This window comes from Mustela lutreola, chromosome 5, assembly GCF_030435805.1.
Source record: "Mustela lutreola isolate mMusLut2 chromosome 5, mMusLut2.pri, whole genome shotgun sequence".
Taxonomy (NCBI): Eukaryota; Metazoa; Chordata; class Mammalia; order Carnivora; family Mustelidae; genus Mustela; species Mustela lutreola.
In genome coordinates, this window is record NC_081294.1 from 108,331,364 (window position 1) to 108,348,444 (window position 17,081).

A 17,081-nucleotide genomic window follows, 5' to 3' on the forward strand; every position below is an offset into this window, starting at 1 on the left:
GAAGTGAGCCAAAAAACACAGTGGGAGTTAAACGAAGTAGGGTTAAGTTTTCATTAAAGGCTGTGCGGTGCATTCACCACTCCTGGTTGCCCTGGCAACCAGGCTCCCTTGCATGCTAATGGCATTATAATGAGAAAAAAACCCACATGCAAATGCAGTAAATAGTAATTAGAGGCAGAGCCATACATGGAGTGGTGAGCTCCACGTTGGGAAGTTCTGGGGAAGAGCTGCAGAAGGGTTTGTACTGAAGACAAAGAGGTAATGAAAGAAAGACTTTGAGATACGTAGAAAAGGGTTGAGTCTATTATAGAGCACACTTCAGCATTTGCCTCCTGCAAATACCTGTTGTTTTTCCAAGCAGAATTTAAAGTCAGAAGTCATGCAGTTGTACATTCCCACTGTCATAACCATTCTACTTGTTGGCATCATGGAACGGAAAGAATCTTAGCTGTAATTTGCCTTGGATGTGGATTAGCTGCAACAACCTGCTGGTTGGAAAGTCTGTTCTGCTCACATTAGACGGGGCTGGGCCCAACCAGACAAGGGTCATTCTTGGTGAGGAGAGAGTAGAGACTTTGTTCAATGTTGTTTCAGTTGAAACAAGTAGGACCAATGAGGGACCTTATTTGGTGACTATAAGGTGTAACAGATTAAGAATACATGCTATCTACATCACTGAAAATGTGTCAGAGATGCTGGTTGACTGCCTCTTTCAAATGTGATAGTGTTTTTGATTTGTCCAAATGGTTAGATTCAGAGTCTATGAATCAGTGTTCAATTTCATTCTCTTCCCTTTATTTCATTTTATTCAGGCTCTTCTTCTCTGTCTTTTCTATTTTTATTGCCACTTGTCTATCTGTGTATCTTTCTTGGAAATGACTAGAAAATGTTATATCTCTTGCTGCACGTTATCCTAATTCTTTGATTTATCTTTTCAGTGTCACCTGAACCATAGATTACTGAGTGAAAAATCACCAAAAGTAGCCATGGAGATTCATAAATTTTTACCATTCTTTTTCCTCTTTAAATTAAAAAAAGTTTAAAAATTTCACAAGAAATGCACATCTACTTTTGTAAACATTTGCATTAGTATATTATATTATTAGTATATATATATAACTTTAACTGTTAATAATATACTAATGCAAATATATATATATATAACTTTAACTGTAATATATATATATTACAGTTATATTAACTGTAATATATATATATATATATATATATATATATATATATATATAGTCCCTGCCAGTCACCTCTCACATCCTCTGCTAACTCTCAATCCCAAATGCCAGAGAAAGCAAGTGTCAAGAGTTTGGAGAGTAAACTTCAAAATCTCTTTCTATGAATTTATATGTGTGGTTATTATTTATTATATACATGATGAAGATATTACTATCTAACACTTATTGAGTGATTGCTATGTATCAGACACTAATCCTTTTTGTACACTAATTCATTTAATCCTCAGATAACCTCCCTTTGAGGGATTTTATAGAGGGAAGAAGAAAGGCCAAGAAAAGTTAAGAAAGTTGCCTAAGGTGATAAGCCAAATTTATATCCCGGAAAGTCTGTTTTGGAGCTCATGCTTTCTCTCATCACACTATCCTGCCTGTTCTGCAGGTAACATACACATATATGTTTTCTTTTTCCATGTGTCTGGAATCAGTCATTCCGTAAGATTATTCTTCAAGTAGTAACTTAATATTCAGAGATCATTCCATCTCAGTAACTTACCTCATCCATTTCTTTTAGTTATTCCATTTTATTCTCTTGTTCAGATATACCATAATTTAAGCAGTCCCCTATTGTTGAGCATTTAATTTGCTCTAACAAATGATAATTTATTAAATATCCATGCAGAGAGCAGTTTTCATGTGTGCTTATATATTTCTGTAAAATAAACAGTTCAAAATGGAATTGCTGAATGAGAGACTATTCTCACTTTGCATTTTGACAGATACTGAAAAATTAGCTCAGTTATCATTCCCTTCTTGAAAATACTCTGTGCTTAACATCTAGGACACTGACCTATCAGTGTCCTTCTCCCTTGAAACTGCTTCTCTTTGGTTTCCTCTGCTGGTTCCTCCTCATCTCCCAACAGCTGAACACTAGAGTGCCCCAGGGCTCAGTCTTTAGACTTCTTTTCTTCTCTAGTTAGATTCACTCTCTAGGATATCTTATCTGGCTCCTTGGCTGTAAATACTATATATTTACTGACGGCTCTTAAATTGTATTTTTGGTGCCTATTGTGTTCCTGAACTTCCAGCTTTTATATCCAGCAACTTGACATTCCATTTGAATGTGTACATGGCATTGCACATTTTCACTCATTTTTCCTTAACCTCCCTCTCCACCCCAACCTGCTTCTTCTACCAACTTCCCTATCTCAAGAAATATTAGCTTCCAATGCTCAGGACAAGAACCTGAGGTTCTTTTTGACTCCTCTGTTTCTCTTGCATCCATGTTTGAGCCATTAGTAAATCCTACTAACTCAGTCTTCAAAATATATCCATAATCAACACTTCTCGCCACCTGGACTGCACCACCCTTAGCACAGGCTGCGTCATTTCTCGCCTGGCTTATTGCAGTAGCTTCCTAACTAATGCCCATTTAGATTCTGGTCTTTAAACAGCAGCTAGAGTGATCTTTTGAAAATGTGAGTCCCGTCATAGAATTCTGTGGCTCAGAGCCCTCCAGAGACTTCCAGTTTTAGAATAAAATCCAGAGCTTTGTTGATGACTTCTAAAGCCTAACTGGTCTTCACACCCTAGTCTTAAGTTCTGTCATTCTCTTACTCTTGCATTCTGTTCCAGCCATACTAATGTGCCTGCTGTTTACACCATGGGGTGTAAATGGCACTTCCCATTTCTATTGTCTAGTGTGTTCTTCCCCCAGATATCTTCATGACTTACTCCTTTACTTGTGTTATATCATTACTTACCTTATCAGTGAGGACCTGCTATCTATCTACCTTATGTAAAATAGCATCTAACTAACCTGATAATATTCAATCTCCCTTACCCTAATTTATTTTTATGGCACTTAAAACTCCCTACCTTACATATTGAGTTCTTTGTTATCCCTTCCACTCTGCACCCTGTCCTAGAGAATACAAACTCTGTGAGGAGAAGAACCTCTGACTGTGTTGGTCACTGCTGTATCACTGGGGCAGAGTGCAATACTTTGCATGAGGTATGTACTAATAGTACTTGTGGAATGAATGAGAACGTGGACAAAATTTCTCTCTAAACATACTGTAGCAATTAATTTTCCCATTAAAAAATATATGAGTATGCCCATTCTCTGATACTATATAAAATTAGAGATTCCTGATCTTTTTAAATTTTTTCATTCTCAAAGGTAGAAAATGATATATTGTTTTGATTTGCATTTTCCTCATTACATTGATGTTGAGCACATTTTCATATGCTTATTGGTCACTGGCATTTCTTCTAGGAGTTTTTTGTTTATGTCCTGTGTCTGTTTTACTGTAGGGTTGTTTATCTTTTTAATATTGATTTGTAGGAATAACTTATATATTATGACTATCAATCCTTCATTTCCTATATGTACTGCAAATATTTTTTCCTAGACTGTCACTTCTCTTTTAACTTTGTTAATAGTATCATTTGTCATATAGGAGTTTTAAATTTTTAATAAATCTGCCAGTGTTCTGCTTTATGGCTTCTGGGTTGGAGTTTTGCTTAGGAAATCCTTCCTAACTTTAAATTCTGAAAATATTCTCTTTTATTTTCCTCTAGACCTTTATTATTATTATTATTATTATTATTATTATTATAGTTAGGACTTTAATCCATCTGGAATTTATTTTGGAGATTGTGTGGGATAGTAAGATAGTTTATTTTATTTAATGTTGAACTGGTTGACTTCATGTTTATTATTGGCTCATCCATTCTTCCATCTATGATCCAACTTTTTATTATATATTAAATTCTAACGTGAGTCTACTTCTAGACTCCACATTCTATTCTAATTCTTGATCTATTTTTTTCTTATCTGTCACAAAAACCTTGATTTTAATTATTGCTAGTGCTCTTTAGTTAATTTTGATATCTTTGATATCTGATAATTATACCATTCATTGCTCCTTTTTTTTTTTTTAAAGATTTTATTCATTTATTTGACAGACAGAGACCACAAGTAGGCAGAGAGGCAGACAGAGAGAGAGAGGGAGAAGCAGGCTCCCCACTGAGCAGAGAGCCTGATGCGGAGCTCGATCACAGGACTCTGGGATCATGATCTGAGCTGAAGGCAGAGACTGTAACCCACTGAGCCACCCAGGTGCCCCCATTCATTGCTCTTTTTAAAAAGATTGACTACCCCTGTGCATTTGTTTAACATAAATTTTAAAATCATTTACAAGTTTCGTTTAAAAAAACTTGTGATTTTTTTCATGGTCTACTGTAAAGTTACGGAGTTTTCCTGACGTGGTAGGTATATTCCTGTATATTTGACATTTTTTGTTCAAGCTGGGAATGGTGCATTTTATCTTTATGATTTATTGCTACATTTGTAAAATTATTGATTTTTATATGTGATCTTTTTCCTGGCCACTCTCTGAAAGTCTCTTGTTTATTGTTATTAATTTTTCTGGTGGTTCTCTTAGAACCATATCTGAAAATTCTGATTTCATATTTTTGATTTGGTTTTCTAGTTGTTTAAGACATGAGGGTAAAACTAGTCTCCATTATTTTATAGAAGACTAAAGAAACACTTAGAAGAATGCAAAACTTCTTGAAGGATACTAGTGTGTATTGCCATTATATGAAATGTAAATTTAATGAATACAGATTTTAAGCTAATGGTAGATATACAGTCATTGGTTCAACTGGTCTCTTTCCAAACCCAAGATTGGGAATATAGCAGTGGGAGAATATGATTAACTCCTAGAAATGAAGAAGAGTTATTAAATGTTGTTTCCCTAAGATTTGTAACCTAAGTGTGAGACAAGAGGGTGTGCTTCTGTTCCTTCTGCTGTTGCATTGTATCAGCCTAGCTTTCTCATAGCTCCTGCCTTGATGTGGAGGTAACAGACTTCCTTCTTCTTCTGATACTGGCTCATATCAAGCTATGGGAAGCAGGAGTTCTGGTAGAAGATATAGAAGGAGAGGACATTCACTGGAAGAGCTTAAACATGCACAGGCTTGGAATGGAAATGACTATGAGGGCACAGATTGTGACTCATTCTGGGAAATATGTCAGGGAACTTTTGTTACATTAATAAAAAAGTCTGAGTGGATGACATTTTCCCTCTCTTTTTCCACCTCTTCTCTCTTCTTTGCTGACAGTGCGAGTTTGTACTGTCATACATACCTGGTATTAGATCCAAATAGTGGCTATCAAATGCCTTTTGGCAAGTAGAGTGATTTTAGTAGTCTTCAATCTCATATTATCCAGGTGGGACAAAAAGTAGTAATTGTACTACTGCTTTGCAGCTTTCTCTAAAAGCTCTCAGTATCTTTTCCCCCATGATCTGTCAAAGCCCTTTTGGTTTCCAGCAGGAGTCATGAGAATCTGGCCTAGTGTGCTCAGGCTGGAATCGCTTCGGACGTCTTGGCCATTGGCTCTATCCTACCTTGGTCTTTCTTCTGGGCAGGCTGCCTCTGCGTTAGGTGCAGGAGCTATGTGACTCCCTTTCTCCCACCTCTTTCTGCTTTGCCATCTGTACTGAGTTGAATAGTGTCCACACCCGCCCCCCCGCGATTCATGTCCACCCAGAACCTGTACCTGTGACTGTATTTGAAAATAGGATCTTTGCAGATGTAATCAAGTTAAGATGAGGCTGTACTGGATTAGAGTGTGGCGTAAGTACAATATGACGGGTGTCCTTGTAAGAACAGGGAGATTTGGACACAGAGTGATGGACACACAAGGGAAAAGGCCACAGGAAGACAGAAGCAGAGATTGGGGTGATGTGTCTACAGGTTGGCAACAACCAGAACCCAGGAAAAGGTAAGGGAGAATTTTCCTCTAGATTCTAAAGAGAGAACATGTCCCTGCCCGCATCTTGATTTTGGACATCTATCCTCCAGATTTGGAATGGCGAGAGAATAATACATGTCTGTAGTTAATTTAAGCCTCCCATTTTATGGTACTTTGTATGGCACCCATGCCAGGAAGGACTTTCTCACCTCCCCTTTGGCTTTTTTCCACCCTTATAGCAGGAACCTTCTCTGAGTAAAACTGCCTAAATTCAGGCACCCTTTATTTCTTGAAAAACTAGGAAAGGTAATAAATTATTTGCAAGAATAGTGCTTTGAAATCAAAGTGACAGCTTGCTACCCTAATAATTTTCTACTGTCAGACTTTCAAATTTCTTTTAATTTAGTTTAAGTATAAAATTACTTCAGTACTCTTAATTCTCTTGAATGATTTGCTTAGAAGAGATAATGTTATAAAAAAGGAATTACTTATTAAAGGAATAAGATTTAGAGTAACTTTAAATCTAGAAATCAAGACAGGGAAGTTCAGAACATGGGTCATTTTTTGGTTTGTTTTTTAAGCTATATTAGAAAAGCAATGATAAACCTTTGAGAACATTTTAACTGGAACAAACAAAATATGATAAATCTATAAAGTTAAATTGAAAGTAGAAACAGAGAGAATTTGTTTTTCTGCATCAGGTTTTCCACATGCCCTCTAATCAGTTATAGTAGCTGTTGGCCATTCCTTGGGCACAAGTAAGCAGGAGTGCTCTAGGAGGCAAAACCAAATTGTTTAATATAAAAAAAGTATGAGGGCACAGATGGAGGTCCCACATCTATGAACTGAAAATTGAAAACTCAAAATGGGCAAGTTGAAAAACTTGAAAATATTATTAAAAAACAAAAGAGGAAAAGGAGAATGAAATCCCACAAAATGCTTAACAGTGAAATTTAATATTGTAGAGCTATCTCTTGAAGGTGTTAATAAGGAAAATAGAACTGATGTGATTTAAAGTTACTTTTGATTCTTTGGCTCTAAGAAAGGGAAGGGATTTAACATCACTTAAACTGTAATCATTCTTTAAAAAACTTGGATGAAATAGGCAGGCTGTGTAGGTGCGTGTAAACAAATAAATGCATGCTCTCCCAGATAATGTCACCAGATTGGCCCAATAACCTTTTCTCGTTTGATAAGTGGCTAATTTTCTTCTACTCTTTTTTCTTTAGGGCCACTGTGCTTTGCTGTGCCTTGGCCTGCATTTGGGAAAGGGGAGAGTAGTGAGTCTACCACTTATCTCCAAAGTCAGAAAGGGGCTGGAGGTGAAAAGAAGGGGGACATGGGAAGTCTGAGAGTCTTGCCAGGGAAAGGGAGCCAGAACTAGTGTAAGAAAACCAGGTTTTTAAACAAATGAACACAGTACTGGGCTTCCCTGTAGTTTTTATTGAGTGAAATAGAAAATTGAAAGCCCTTAAAAATTGAAATTTTAAGTGACCAAAAAAATTCCCACTTGAAAAACAAAATGAAGGTACACTATAATTCTAGGAAAGAAGTATCAGCCTTGTTTTAGTTTAGCAACTAGAGGGTTAATTGAAAAGGCAGAGAAAGTAAAAAAAAAAAATTAGCATTGTATGCAGGAACATTTTATGGTTCTTAGAATAATTTTGGTTTCAGAGTAGAAGGAAAATTCTAATGAATTTTCCTAATTCAGTCTTCCTAGCACAGTGTTTTTTCTTTCATGGGTTGGGTCTTTATTTTACTTTATTTGTTTTATTTAATTTTTACAAGGAAAAACAGTATATGGCCATTGTAAAACTCTGATAATACATAAATATATAAAATATAAATGAAAATATTTTCTTCCCTCTCTCTGACTCTGTTCTGTAGTTTGTTTTCTATATGTGTGTGTGTGTGTAATATATATGTATATATATATATATATGTATATATATATATACATGAATGCACATTTATAATATATTTATATAAATGGGATTATTGTTTTGTAACTTACTTTTTTCACCTAACATTATATCATGGCATCTTTCTTCATGAGCGTATAGAGAAATAGTTCATTATTTCTTTTTCTTTCTTTTTTTTTTTTTTTTAAGATTTTATTTATTTATTTGACAGAGAGAAATCACAAGTAGTTGGAGAGGCAGGCAGAGAGAAAGAGAGGAGGAATCAGGCTCCCTGCTGAGCAGAGCGCCCCATGTGGGACTCGATCCCAGGACCCTGAGATCATGACCTGAGCCGAAGGCAGCGGCTTAACCCACTGAGCCACCCAGGCGCCCTAGTTCATTATTTCTGATGGTTGCATAGTATTCCATTGTATGGATGATTTATATTTGTTTATTGGAGTCTCTATTGATGAAGAATAACTCCTTATTTATTCTCATAGTTATCCCTGTAACTTTACTTTTTTTAAAAGGTTTTATTTATTCATTTGACAGAGAGAGAGAGAGAGATCACAAGTAGGCAGAGTGGCAGGCAGAGAGAAGGGGAAGCAGTCTCCCCACTGAGCAGAGAGCCCAATGCGGGGCTCAATCCCAAGACCCTGAGATCATGACCCGAGCTGAAGGCAGAGGCTCAACCCACTGAGCCATCCAGGTGCCCCATCCCTTTAACTTTAAACAACATATTTCTACTTACTGATTTCTCATTTTTGGACAATGATCATTGATTTTTGCTGTGATAGATGAGGAACTTATTGTGTTTATACTATCTTCCACATTCCTTCTTTTTTTCCTTCTGATTTTAAAATTATATTACTATTTTTATATCATCAAGGTTTATAATATTTAGATTTTGTTCATTAATTATAATTAGTTCTCTGTGCTTTGTTTATGGGTTGATTAGAAATTCAAATTTAATAAAAGTGTATAGTGAGTGTGCTCATGTAAACAAGATTGACTGCTGAACTAAGTATCATGATAGAAGAGAGTGTAACACTCTGATATGCTGCTGCTGTGGAGAGAATATTTCATTCAAAATCCTACAGATTCTCTTTTTGTTTCATATCATAGACAGGCTAAGAAAGCTCTTCTAATTGGGAAGAGCCAGAGAGTCTGTAGGCAAGGGCCAATGGCCACAGTGTTTTTGTGTTGTTTAATTTCCAGCTAATGAACAAATGTGTTCAGTAGGCATTCACACATTAGTCACACAGGTAAAAGCAATAACTATGGGTTGTGTTGTACACATGTTAAAGCAAGGGGATATCAGCCTTTATTGGTTGGGACCCAGCCAGCAGATATAATTTTTCTCAAAAGGACAGCCCCAACTTCCTCAGCTGGATCTGAGCTGCATCTCCATTCCTTGCCCCTAGAAAGTTTTTGAAACGGGTATGGGCTATTTAATAAATGACTGTTATGTTTTACAAACTCCAAAATACTACAAGACCAGGGAAGATTAGAGATGTACAAAGCTCTTTTTCAAAGATGAAGTATGTTATATCCTCACTTTAACTTTTGCGTTTTGGTTTCTTAAGTATTTGGTCTTTTGAAATTTTTACCTAGGTGAGTCAGTGGTTATAAGTTACCCATGGATCACTTTGACTGGATCTGGTCACTCTTGATACTGACTCGGAGGCATTAGAGTCAGCCATGGCCAAGATCTACATATGCATTTGTAAGGTTAACAGGGATCAGAAATTGAAACCAGAGTTAGTGAGATTGGTGGGTCTTAGCTGTGGGCACGAGGAGGGGACACACTAAATATTTAGAATTGTGTTTTGGAGGATCTCTAAATCCTTAAAAATTGCTTTCCTACACTATCTAATTCTGGCTTTTTAAAAAATAGACAGATAGTAGTTTAATGTCTGATCTCCTCAGTGTAATCTTCGCTTTTCAGCAGCACTATTTACTTTTTTTTTTCATCCCTAAAATTAAACTGTGGGCAGCTGCTGGTAGTATTGATATGCTCTCTTACTAAGGGAAAGAATAATCACTTGAGATCTGTGTCCTAGGTTTGGCCTGTTCCTCAGGGTTCCACTGACCCTGAAGGTCTTGTTGTTTGATCAGTGTTGGCAGTGAGCTAGAAACTTCCTGGTTGTCTTAATTGCTCTCCAACGGCTTTGCCAAGCCCTTCCTGCAACTGGTCAGTCTGGGCAGTTCACTTCAGTTTGAATCCTATACGCAGTACTTTGTTGTGATGTAGCGCTGAGGCCCTTAGATAAGTGTGTGTGTGTGTGTGTGTGTGTGTGTGTGAGAGAGAGTTTTTTTTTTTTTTTTTTTTTGGTTTTTTAGATAGCAGGGTTTTTCTAGAGAAGATCATTAAACCTATATTAAATTCAACTTCAGAAGCCCTATGATTATTTGGATAGCTGGATTCCAATAGGCATAACAGCTCTCTGGGTGGGATAGTCCATGGCAACTTGTGAGAAAACAGGCACAAACTTGTTCTATTAGGAGATCCTTAGATCCCCATCCAATACTCAGTCAGCAGTACACTAGAAAACTTGGTTGTCTCTGTAGGGTTCTATATGGCTTCCAGGACATTTTCTCCCTAGAAGTTCAAAATTGGAATTTATTACAGTAGTGTGATAGCCTGGAGGCATATGTTCAAAAGGCAGTCAATGAAGTATTTGTTCAATATGAAGAGTTATTTATAGGCACAAAAGGGTTTGTGTCCTAAAAAAGTAAGTTTCCTTCCTAACACTCCCACCATCCTCACCCAAACTTTTAGAGGTCACCAATGATTCCGGTGTCTTGGGCATCCTACCAGATATATTCAGTGTACACACAAACAAATCTGATTGTATTTAAATAAATGATAGCATAATATACATACATGCATACTTTTCAGCACATTTTTTCCCTTAATGATCTATCTTAGTTATTATTCTGTATCAATTCTTATAGAACTTGTTCATTTTTTATGACTGCATAACATTCCATTATTTGACTATACTATAATTTAACCTCACTGATAGGCATTTAGTTGTTTGCAATAGAGTGCTATTAAAGCAATACTTTTTACATGTCATTGCATGAATTTTATTTCCTGTACCTGCAGCTATTTCTGTAAGATGCATTTCTGGGTAGAAGATAGGTGCATTTTTAATTTGGTTAGTTATTGCCAACTTGTTCCCCAGGGAAGTTACACTAATTTAAACTATCCTGCCCATGGCAATGTATGACAGTGCCTGTGTATTTTTTCTACATTTTTATCTACACACTGTATTTAATGGTTTTGATCTTTGCCAATCTGATACGTAAAAAAATGATATCACATAGTTTTAATTTACATTTTTTCTTATGGGTAATGTATCTGATGAGTAAAATAGGTTTATTTTTATATGGTTAATATGCATATGTACTTCCTCTTTAGTGAACTGTTTATATTCTTTGTCATTTTCCTGTTGAACTGTTGTCTCTTTATTTTTTAATTTTTATTTTTTAAAGATTTTATTTATTTGAGAGAGAGAGATTGAGAAAGAGATAGCGTATGAGTGGGGGGAGGGACAGAGGGAGAAGGAGAAGCAGACTCCCGCCGAGCAGACTCCTTGCCGAGCAGGGAGCCTGATGAGGGGCTCAATCCCAGGATGTGGGGCTCAATCCCAGGATCCTAGGAACATGACCTGGACCGAAGATAGCCACTTAACTGACTGAGCCACTTAGGAATCCCTCTTTGTCTTTTTCTTTTTGGTTCACTGGAACTACTAATACATGGGAAATGAAAACTATTTATATATTGATAATAAAATCCGTTCTTAACATTTTGATATTTGTCTTTTAACTTTATAGTGTTAAGATTTTTTCCATGGAGTAGAAATTATCAGTATTTTGTTATGACTGTGGGGTTTTTATCTGTTTTTAAAATACCTTTAAAATACATATATAGAGATGCCTGGGTGGCTCAGTCCTTAAGCATCTGTCTTTGGCTCAGGTCATGATCCCAGTGTCCTGGGATCCAGCCCCACATCGGGCTCTTTCTCTCACTCCCCCTGCTTGTGCTCCCTCTCTCACTGTGTCTCTCTCTGTCAAATAAATAAATAAAAATCTAAAAAATAAATAAATAAAAATATGAGATTGTGTGTGTGTGTATTCCAGTGTTTTCATCTAGCACATTGATGATATTGTTTTTCTCATTTAAGTCTTTATTCCTTTATTTTGTTGTAAGGTGAAGGTATTCTATGTAGATAACTTGAGTTTTGACTGTGAGGAGGAAGTGTTCTCTTTTTCATTAGTGGTGTCTGGGCTGCAGCACCTAGACATTTCCTATTATTTCTCTTCTGCAGTGACAGAGTGAAGCAACCTGCTTTGTTGTGGATGATCAGTAGGAGTTCTGATGGCTGAAGTGTAGTTGGACATGGGACAGTGACAGTGTTAGGTAGTCATAAAGGCCACTTAAAAAACAGTTTTGGGGGGGTGCCTGGGTGGTTCAGTGGGTTAAAGCCTCTGCCTTTGGCTCAGGTCATGATCTCAAGGTCCTGGGATCGAGCCTTGCATTGGGCTCTCTGCTCTTTGGGGAGCCTGCTTCCTCCTCTCTCTCTGCCTGCCTTTCTGCCCAATTGTGATCTCTGTCTGTCAAATAAATAAATAGAATCTTTAAAAACAAAACAACCCAATCTCAGCAAGACAATTATCATATGATCTCCCTGATATGAGGAAATGGAGAGGCAACATGAGGAGTTTAGGGGGTAGGAAAAGAATAAATGAATCAAGATGTGATCGGGAGAGAGACAAAGAGACATAAGAGACTCTTAATCTCACAACACAAACTGAGGGTTGCGGGGGTGGGGTAGGGGAGTAGGGAGAGGGTGGTTGGGTTATGGACATTGGGAAGGTATGTGCTATGGTGAGTTCTGTGAAGTGTCTAAACCTGGCAATTCACAGACCTGTACCCTTGGGGCTAATAATACATTATATGTTAATTAAAAAAAAAAAAAAAAACAGTCTCGGTACCATCAAGATGAGAATTTGGTCAAGCTGAGAATTTGCGGAGGCCAGTTTAGCATATGGAGAGCTCCAAGCGAGCCATGGTATTCCTAGAGGCTGGGAATTGATTCGTGGCCATTACTCCTGAGATAGCTACGGATTACTTGGTTGACCCTGTTCTCAGAATTTAAAATGGCAGCTTCAGTGAATTAAGTAAAGTAGTTCTCAACCCTGGCTGCTGTCTACACTACAGGAAGATTCTGGTCTGAGGGGGACCCTAGCTAGGTTGAGAACCACTGTTTAATGTAATCGGTTTGTGATGCCTTTGAATCAGGGGTTGAAGTGCTTGTTGCCTCAGTGCTTCCAAATGTATACACAAATCATCTGGAATCCTGTTAAATACAGATTCTGATTCAGGGTGTCTTGGGTAGAGCTTGAGATTCTGCCCATCTAACAAGCTCCCAGGTGAGGAGGAGGCTGCTGGATCCCAGACCATACTTGAATGGCTTCGGCTTGTTACTCAGAGTGGGAAGCGTCGGTTTACATGCCGTGAGAGTCAGTAAACATGTTTCTGCCATGATCCGGACTCTAGCAGAATTGCTTGGTTAAAAGAGCACTGGGTCAAGAGGCCTGACTTCCACCTCCAGTACTTCCCCCAATTAATTATAAGACAAGTCTTTTAAAAGTACTTCAGTCCTTCACTCTCTTATCTCGAAAATGAGATGGTTGAACCAGATAAATTCCTCCCCAAAGCTCCCTTTGTTCCTACCTCTCCTGTTCTGGTTCAAGATTTTTTCAGGAACCAGGGACCAGGTTTTTATGTGGAACTGTGCTCTGTAGTTAGGACCTTTTCTTCCCCAGGGAAAGGGGCCTAGCCCCCAACTTTGGATTAATTGGGGGAAATAACACATGTCAAAAAATTAAAGAAAATTTTTCAAAAGAGATTTTATTTATTTGAGAGAGAGGGAAAAAGCACAAGTTGGGGGAGGGTCAGAGGGAGAGAGAGAGAGAAGCAGACTCCCCCCTGAACAGGGAGCCTGATGTGGGGCTCAATCCCAGGACCTTGGGATCATGACCTGAGCCAAAGGCAGATGCTTAACTGACTGAGCCACCCAGGAACCCCCCAAAATTAAAGAAAACTTAATGTTGCATTGTAAGCTATCGCAAGTACAGAAAGAATGCAGGAAAGATAGAGTTGGGTGTCTACCAGAAAAGTCAGTAGAGATTTGAGTCAGTTATCATTTATTGGGCCAGATGGACTGTAGTTCTAGCTCAGGGGGCAGTTCTTATGCTTTTATGTTTGCTTGTTTCTACAAAAACAAACCTTCAACAGTGAAGAACAAAACATATTTTTCTGCCTTAAATTAAAACAGTGTAGGAGAAAAGCCTACTTTCGTGGAAGCAAATGTTTGAAAGGAAGCTAAAATGCTATAAACTTTTTTTTTCTATACTTAATTTTTCAAGGTTTATCTTGACTGTTGAAAGATTGATACCAAAAAGAAAATTATCATGACCAGATAGAGACTGAGTCAAAAACCCTTCTGCATTTCCCTATAGACACTAATAAGTAGTATCAGAAATTACCTAAAATAGAAATAAAATACCTTAAATTATAGGTAATATTAAAAATGACATAATTCTCTACTTTAATTCATTGGAAAAGAGATCAGATAATACATTTAGATTTTATAACATAGGTGCATAGGAATTTTGGACTTAACCTCTTGATGTCAAAGGAAGTGTATTTTATCTTGTAATTAGGGTTTTACTAAATTATAGTTTGCCTTAGGAAGAGTTTGTATTATCAGCGCTCATAAAATAGAATAGTTACTCTCATTTGGTAAATCAGATTCAGTACAAAAGTTTAGTTCTAACTCTTCTCTGAATATCTTAAGAGTTTTTTTTTCCTATCGCTAGATTATTTTTAAATTGCAGACTGCTTGTACTTTTTGTCTCACAATCACCTACTATTGATGGCTTTACTATATTTGGTAAACCCTCTCTATCATCAGCTATTGCTTATCTATTATAATGAGGGTAATCATATAATACAGTAGAAACCATGTAGTTTATTCATTCAAGTCAAAACTATTTTATTGTTTAAGAGATTCTTTCTGCGGTCTTAGGAGGCTCATTTTCAACAATAGGAAAACCTCATCTGGTTTTAAACTAATAACATTTATTAGGTTAGGGTACAGCTAGCTTTAAGTGTGGTTGGTGTGAACACTGTAATCAAGAGCTGGTCTGTCTGCATCTTGTAGCATTGCTTTCCTCTGCATTGGCTTCATTCTCGGGCTTCATTTGATTATGTGATGGCTGCCAACACTGCCAGGGCTTTATCTTCCTAGTTCAAATCCAGTAGAAAAGAGAATATCCTCCCCCATCCCCTAACCCAAGTCCTGAACTGTATTTCATTGGCCCTGAGCAGATTTCTTGCCCTCCTGAATCTCCGAGGCCAGTAGGACTGATGCTCCTATTGGCCAGCAGAGTTCAGAGGTTCCAGGGGGCTCATGAATTGTGAAGGGACATTATTCAACCTAGTAATAACCTGGAATCCAATGCTCTTCCATAGTTGGCATGATACAATTTTTTAAAAAGATTTATTTATTAATTTTAGAGAAAGAGTAAGCAGAGGGGAGGGGCAGAGGGTAAGGGAGAGAGAGTCTTAAGCAGACTCCACGCAGAGCACACAGCCTGACATAGGGCTTCATCTTGACCTGAGCTGAAACCAAGAGTCAGATGCTTAACCAACTATGCCACCCAGGCGCCCTAGCATGACACAAATTAAAAAAAAAATAAATTCAATATTGAATCACTCACAAACACTATAAAAATTTTCTTATTATGTAGTTAAAAACTGAATTTTTGAATCCTAGTAAAATTATTTAAGTGAATTATGAATGGTTTTATTTGGAATGCTATTCTGTACTTTTGTTGCTACATCAGATTAATCACATTTCCTTGATTATAGCTATTAAATTCTGTTAAAATGGGAGTGTTAGTGTGACGGTTTGGTGGAGAATTAATAATACTCATTAATTTGTGAGTATGTTTGTGTATGAGGAGGTATTACATTTTATATATGACTTTATTGAATTCAACCAAGTTTTGCTTTTAAAAAATGGAACTGACCACTATTAGATAAACAGTGTATTTAAGAGCAAGTATAAGACAGAGGTGAGAAATACAATTGGTGAAGGGCTTGGAAATCATATCTTCTATGGAACATTTGAAAATGATGGTAATTGTCTTCAAGTCTATGAAGAATGGCTTTGTAGAAAAAAGTTTAGTTTCTGGAGAGCAGAACTAAAACCAGTGAGTTAAGGTTAAAGAGAAACATTTCAGTGCAATATAAAATAGTATTTTCTCAGTGAACTATGTAGCACGTACCAAAATGGAGGTGGTGGTCATATAAGGAAGTAAAGCAAGGGTTCCTGGAAGTGCTTAGGTAGGCGCTGCGCAATTATCTCCCTGTGATGTTGTGATGGAGATCTTGCCTTGAACAAGAAATTAAAATGGAAGGTCCCTTCTAGCTTCAAGATCTGTTGCAAGTCCTCTATAAATTTCTCTTTTTATATAGGCCATGAAATCAATATTAATATGTAAGAAAGTATTTCTGTAGGTTTAAACGCTTTTTAACAGCTGCCAACCTGAGGTTTTGCTCTATGACTTATCGTCTATGTACTGCTTGGAAGAAAAAGGAGGGGGGATACCTAAGAGAAGGGAAGACATCATTAATAAGTGAGAAAAGTAGGGGATTAAAACTTCTGTTCAGTGAATACTTATTATATGCAGGGTTTATTTGATGAGTTTCTTTATCCATAATATATCTCATATAATTTAATGTACTTAAGTTTTTATTACTCAGTTTGGAACTTACAAGAAACCATAGCTCTCAATATGATGAATTCTTAAAATGGCATTTTCTTATTATTCTTCATGTGGAACACAGGACTGTTCTGAAGGCTACATGTGCAAAACACAATTTCAAATGAAACCTGGGACACTGGTATCGCATCCGGGGACATCTGCCCATGTCCAGACATGTCTTCCCGTGGAGGTAAGTGGCTTACTAAATCATATTCTCCCTTTCAGTCTTTGTGAAGTATAAATGAAACAATTTAAATCTGTTAAATATATATTTGAAAAAAATAACTGGCATTGGATCCTGGGCCTACTCTAGTGGGAACATTGAACATCATTGGTTAGGAGATATTTTCTTCTATAATATTGAAAGCAGAAATTGTGGTA

At 37.0% G+C, this 17,081-nt stretch overlaps 1 protein-coding gene across 10 annotated transcripts in view; it reads left to right on the forward strand.

The window, feature by feature from the left end:
- Positions 1-17,081, forward strand: part of ATG10 (autophagy related 10) — a 423,722-nt gene that overhangs the window by 226,749 nt on the left and 179,892 nt on the right. For all 10 annotated transcript variants that reach the window (XM_059175390.1, XM_059175391.1, XM_059175386.1 and 7 more), the window contains one exon: positions 16,783-16,890. In XM_059175390.1, the coding sequence (XP_059031373.1) occupies positions 16,783-16,890 (108 nt within the window). The remainder of the gene's footprint in view (positions 1-16,782; positions 16,891-17,081) is intronic.